The sequence below is a fragment of the Vigna unguiculata genome, chromosome 6, assembly GCF_004118075.2.
Source record: "Vigna unguiculata cultivar IT97K-499-35 chromosome 6, ASM411807v1, whole genome shotgun sequence".
Lineage (NCBI taxonomy): Eukaryota > Viridiplantae > Streptophyta > Magnoliopsida > Fabales > Fabaceae > Vigna > Vigna unguiculata.
Genome location: NC_040284.1, coordinates 30,017,085 through 30,021,676, shown reverse-complemented (window position 1 = coordinate 30,021,676; position 4,592 = coordinate 30,017,085). Strand labels below are relative to the sequence as shown.

The following is a 4,592-nucleotide window of genomic DNA, read 5'->3' as shown; positions in this document are numbered from 1 at the left end:
CCATCCTAATCAGTGACAACAACCATGATCCATTTGGCAAGTAAGAGTCATTTAGTCAAAGTGATGTTCGAGTTCCCTAATCATAATCAACTTTTGCAATTCAATCCTCACTCTTAATATAACTTAACAGCAAGTTGTTAAACCTTATCCATCTATCTTAAAAAACCACCATAATTTATACCTAAAGTAATGTCATTTTTGGGCATTTTCTCTGCCTACTTACGAAAACGAAACTAATGAAACACAAACCAACCACATAAAACGAAATTATTTATCACAAACCAACCACAACAACGAAACCAGGAGATGGCTCAAACTGCAATCATAGGAACTTAAAAATCCTCATCCAACCATTGCCATCCACGTGTCCGTTTTCAACACTAAGCAAAAGCAACATCTTCATTCCGCGTGTTCCTTCAACTGTCGGCAAGCTTAGCTGTCACTGCACACTAGCTAACTCGCTCCTACACGTGGCATGCCTCTCATTGGTCCAACATTCTCCCCTCATACCCCGCATCACCACCATAATTTCCCTCCACGCTCTATTATAGTCTCGTCTCTTCAATTTTTATGACTCAGGTTTTATATTTTCTAAAATCTAAAATATTTTTATAGATCATAAGAATTATTATTAGTAATACTTTTTTTTTAAATCTACCTTATCTTCTTAATTTTTTTAATTACAGGTTAATTATATATTTCACTTTTAGATTTTTCAGAAGTAGAGAACTGTGTCATCCAATTGATAACAAACATCTTAATGTGTGCATCATCGTCAATTATTCAGGTCAGATATAACAGCGTCTTCTTCTGTTAGCAACGTTATGATAATTAAATGAATGAAAAACTGACTTAATTTAAAAAATAGGAAGATAAACGTGTAATTAATTTTCTTTTTAAAACTGTGGAGACCAGAGGTTAATTAAATCTAAATATTTAAAAATTAGTATAGTTACAACAATGCTAACATTGATATGTTGACAATATATAAGTATTACTTTCTTTTAATTAATTAACAATAAAGTAATAATAACGCTCCCAGTTAAATAGCATTAGTGAGAAATGACGCAATAATTTGTGTCTACCCTCTTCGTCTGGTGTACCATATAAAATCCCCGCACCTGCAAACTTTGCAACCTATTTGTGTGTCGGCAAAGGTTACACAGTTTTTTCCAACACAGCTCGTCACGCGTTAGATATTTTCCCTAGAAAAAATACTCACCACCACTGTTTTTCATTTTCCCGGGAAAACTGAGTTCAAAATGATAAGGAAGAAACCGAGCGCCAGAGAGAATTCGTCGTCGTCGTCGACGACGACAACAGCGGGAGAAGAAGAGACGGAGTGGGAAATGAGACCCGGAGGAATGTTGGTGCAGAAAAGGACTGTGCAAACGGATGCTCCAGCACGCAGTTTGCGCCTTCGAATCGCCTACGGTGCTCTCCGTTACGAGATCTGCGTCAGTTCGATGGCCACTTTCGGTAAGACAAGTTCTGGATCTAAACTACCATTGTTAATTTTCTCTTGCTCTGGTTTGTTACTGTGAAAATTACTACTGTGAAGAGTAATGTTGTTGAAATCGAGTTAGGTGGCTGTTTCAATGCAGCATTGTGAATCCATCGGTGCTGATGCTACGTGCCCACGTAACATGGCATTGTCGGCTAGTTCTTTTTTGTTCAATTTTCTTTGAAAATCTAATTGGGTTATTATAGAATGAAGAGTTTAGTTTCTGTATATTATCATATTTTTATGTTGCAATTAAGCAATAAACTGATGTTAATATAACTTTCAAGCAGTTTGATTGTCCAACAATGTAAAAATAATATTACTTAACGCATAAGAATCAAAGTAACGTTAAATTATTAAAATTAAATATTTAAATAGAATAAGTATACATTGTGATTAATCTTTTCAATTGCGTGGATTTATGTAATAGATTTTAAGTTATACAACCATTATTTATTCCTTTCATCTTAAAAACTATATTTGAGTATAATTTTAATAAATTATTAGTTCAGAAAATGCAAACCAAAACTAAAGACGATGATAAGATTGGATGTTTGGGGAATGTTTGGGGAGGAAACATGTGGAGATGGGTCTGATTTGATGATGATAATTGAAAAAGTAAAACGAAAAAGATGGTAGTGGAATTGGGGTGAGGGTATAGTGTGAAAATGACGTGACATGAAATGAAATGACAGGGGAAGTGAAGAAGGTGCTGAGTGGGGAAACGGGGTTACAGGTGGATGAACAGAGAGTGGTGTACAGAGGCAAAGAGCGACAAAATGGGGAGTTTTTGGACGCGTGCGGAGTGAAAGACAGATCAAAAGTGGTGTTGATCCAAGACCCTTCCAGCATCGAACGACGCTTCATCCAGATGCGTATCAACGCTAAGATCCAAAACGCGCATCGCGCAATCAACACCGTTGCACTCCAGCTTGATCAGCTTGCAGACCAGGTATTTGCATCTTTTTCACATCCAACCAATTCAACGTTTCGAATAAATTCACAACACTTCAATGTATAGTTACTGTAAAAAATAATAAAGTAAATAGTTGTATTTTCTTACCGTCAATGCATGTCGGTGGTTATTCTTTTCCGTCCACTGTGGATGAGATAAAAAAAGATAGAAAAAAAAGTAGCAAGTGAATGAAAAATTTTGAAATCTAGATTAGTGAAAAAAATCTTATCATACAAGAATGAGATTTTTTTTTTTTGAAAACTTAAAGAAGACACACCGAACATAATTTTTGTTAGTTACTAAGTATAGCATAGAACAGAAGGGTTTTGTTTAAAAATAAAAACACAATCATCTGTTTATTTTATTTTTTCCTTTTTTTTCTTTTAATTTTTTCCCCTGTCAAAGATGATTAAGGTAGAATTGACTCTGGGTCAATGAGTGTATTGCATGACAGTTTTCCTTGGTAGCCGGTGGGTTATCGTCATAAGTGGTGTGGTGAGTGATACATTGTTTTTGCTCAGAAAAAAAGAAGAAAGTGATACATTGTCTTTGTCACAACAGCTGTAATCGGAATGACCTGGGTGAGGGCCAGAGGGTGTTAGTATACTGTGGGAAATGCACAAACATACAAGCCCCATCAGTAATAATAATAGTAACCTAACCTCTTAGCTCTGTGCTACATGGACCAAGTCTATGTTATAATTTGTGTGAATATGACATCGTATTGTGTCGTTATGTTATGCGGCGTCTGAAACTTCATTTCTTTTTGATAAATGTATCTTAGTGATAATTGGATAAGGGTCCAAACATCGGTTGATTTTGTTGGATATGCGTATGTGTTATTTAGAGAATGAACTGTTAAGGTTATGATCAGGTTATAATCATGAACATTTTAGACATACACTGTTTATCTCAATCAACTCCATCGATGTTTATATGATATACTCTTCAACGTTAATAGTAAACTAAGCCACCATCAGCTTCAACAATACTATTCCCTTCACCCCCAAAGTTTGAATCATTCTCTGAAACATATTGCTTGATATAAGTAGTAAGAACCATGTGCATGTAAGTGCTACCCGAAATTTTGTCCGAACATAACACACAACATACATTTTCTTTCCAATGTAGGTCTCTGCCATTGAAAAGTCTATTTCCAACGGAGTCAAAGTACCGGAAGTTCAAATTACAACACTAATCGAGATGCTTATGAGACAAGCAATCAAATTAGAAAGCATTACTGCAGAAGGCGATGCTTCTGCACAGAAACATTTGCAGGTATTTTCAATATAGTTCCAATTTCTCTCAACTGTACTTGTTTTGCCGTATGTTTGATTTCATATGGATGTTAATTCGTCTAAATATCATGGTATGGTCATGTGGGTCAACAACATCTTTAAACAACATAATCATTTATTTAATCTTGTCATAAAATTAAAGACAAAACTTACATGCAAAAGTTGAATTGGTAAGTCACAGAGAATAATCTACTATTTGCTTTTTCAGGGAAAGAGAGTGCAAAAATGTGTAGAAACCCTGGATGAACTTAAGGTATCTAATGCCAGAATAAAGCCTGTTGTTGTCACAACCAAGTGGGAGACCTTTGATCATATTCCATCCTCCACCACTTGGGAAATATTCGATTGAGTTTGCTCCATTTCTTTTTTCTTTTCCCCTTCTTTATTCCATTTTCTTCTTCTTTGTCTATACGTACAAACTTTGTTTCGGAACTGTCAATAAGTCTTGCTGTCACACTATAATAGCTACCTAAGGTTTTGTTAAAAATGCCAATTCAAATAGAAGTCGGAAATGTTAATATAACCATAATTATTATTTGCTGGTGAATTCGATTATTTCAGGTTTGTATTTGTGATCCCATGCAATTTATCGGTGACCACTTTGATTAACAGTTTAAAAATATTAATTGTTTATATTTTGGACACTATTATATGCGTGGGGTTGTCCATTTTGACTAAGTGTGTTGGGTGCTTTAGTTCTTGAAGTTTGATTCATGTGTTAAACTAGAACTTAGTATCTTGTCATAAACTATACTCCTTTGGGCTGTTTATAGTTTAGATAGAACAAATAGGTTGTCCATTTTATCAAAATATTTCATAATTCTTTTTTTCTGGT

The 4,592-nt window shown here is 34.8% G+C and overlaps 1 protein-coding gene across 1 annotated transcript; it reads left to right on the top strand.

Annotated features, from left to right (window-relative positions):
- The first annotated feature begins 1,091 nt into the window (after positions 1-1,091).
- On the top strand, positions 1,092-4,366 carry LOC114187036 (BAG family molecular chaperone regulator 2-like). The gene is made up of 4 exons (XM_028075137.1): positions 1,092-1,479; positions 2,200-2,456; positions 3,591-3,737; positions 3,966-4,366. Exons 1-4 carry the CDS (start codon positions 1,263-1,265, stop codon positions 4,104-4,106), a joined length of 762 nt encoding a protein of 253 aa, XP_027930938.1. The 5' UTR covers positions 1,092-1,262; the 3' UTR covers positions 4,107-4,366.
- Positions 4,367-4,592: the final 226 nt, after the last annotated feature.

Coding starts and splice junctions, on each gene's coding strand:
- LOC114187036 (XM_028075137.1), top strand. CDS start 1,263: ATGATAAGGAAGAAACCGAGCGCCAGAGAGAATTCGTCGTCGTCGTCG. Junction 1,480..2,199: donor CAGTTCGATGGCCACTTTCG/GTAAGACAAGTT, acceptor ATGAAATGACAG/GGGAAGTGAAGAAGGTGCTG. Junction 2,457..3,590: donor TTGATCAGCTTGCAGACCAG/GTATTTGCATCT, acceptor TTTCCAATGTAG/GTCTCTGCCATTGAAAAGTC.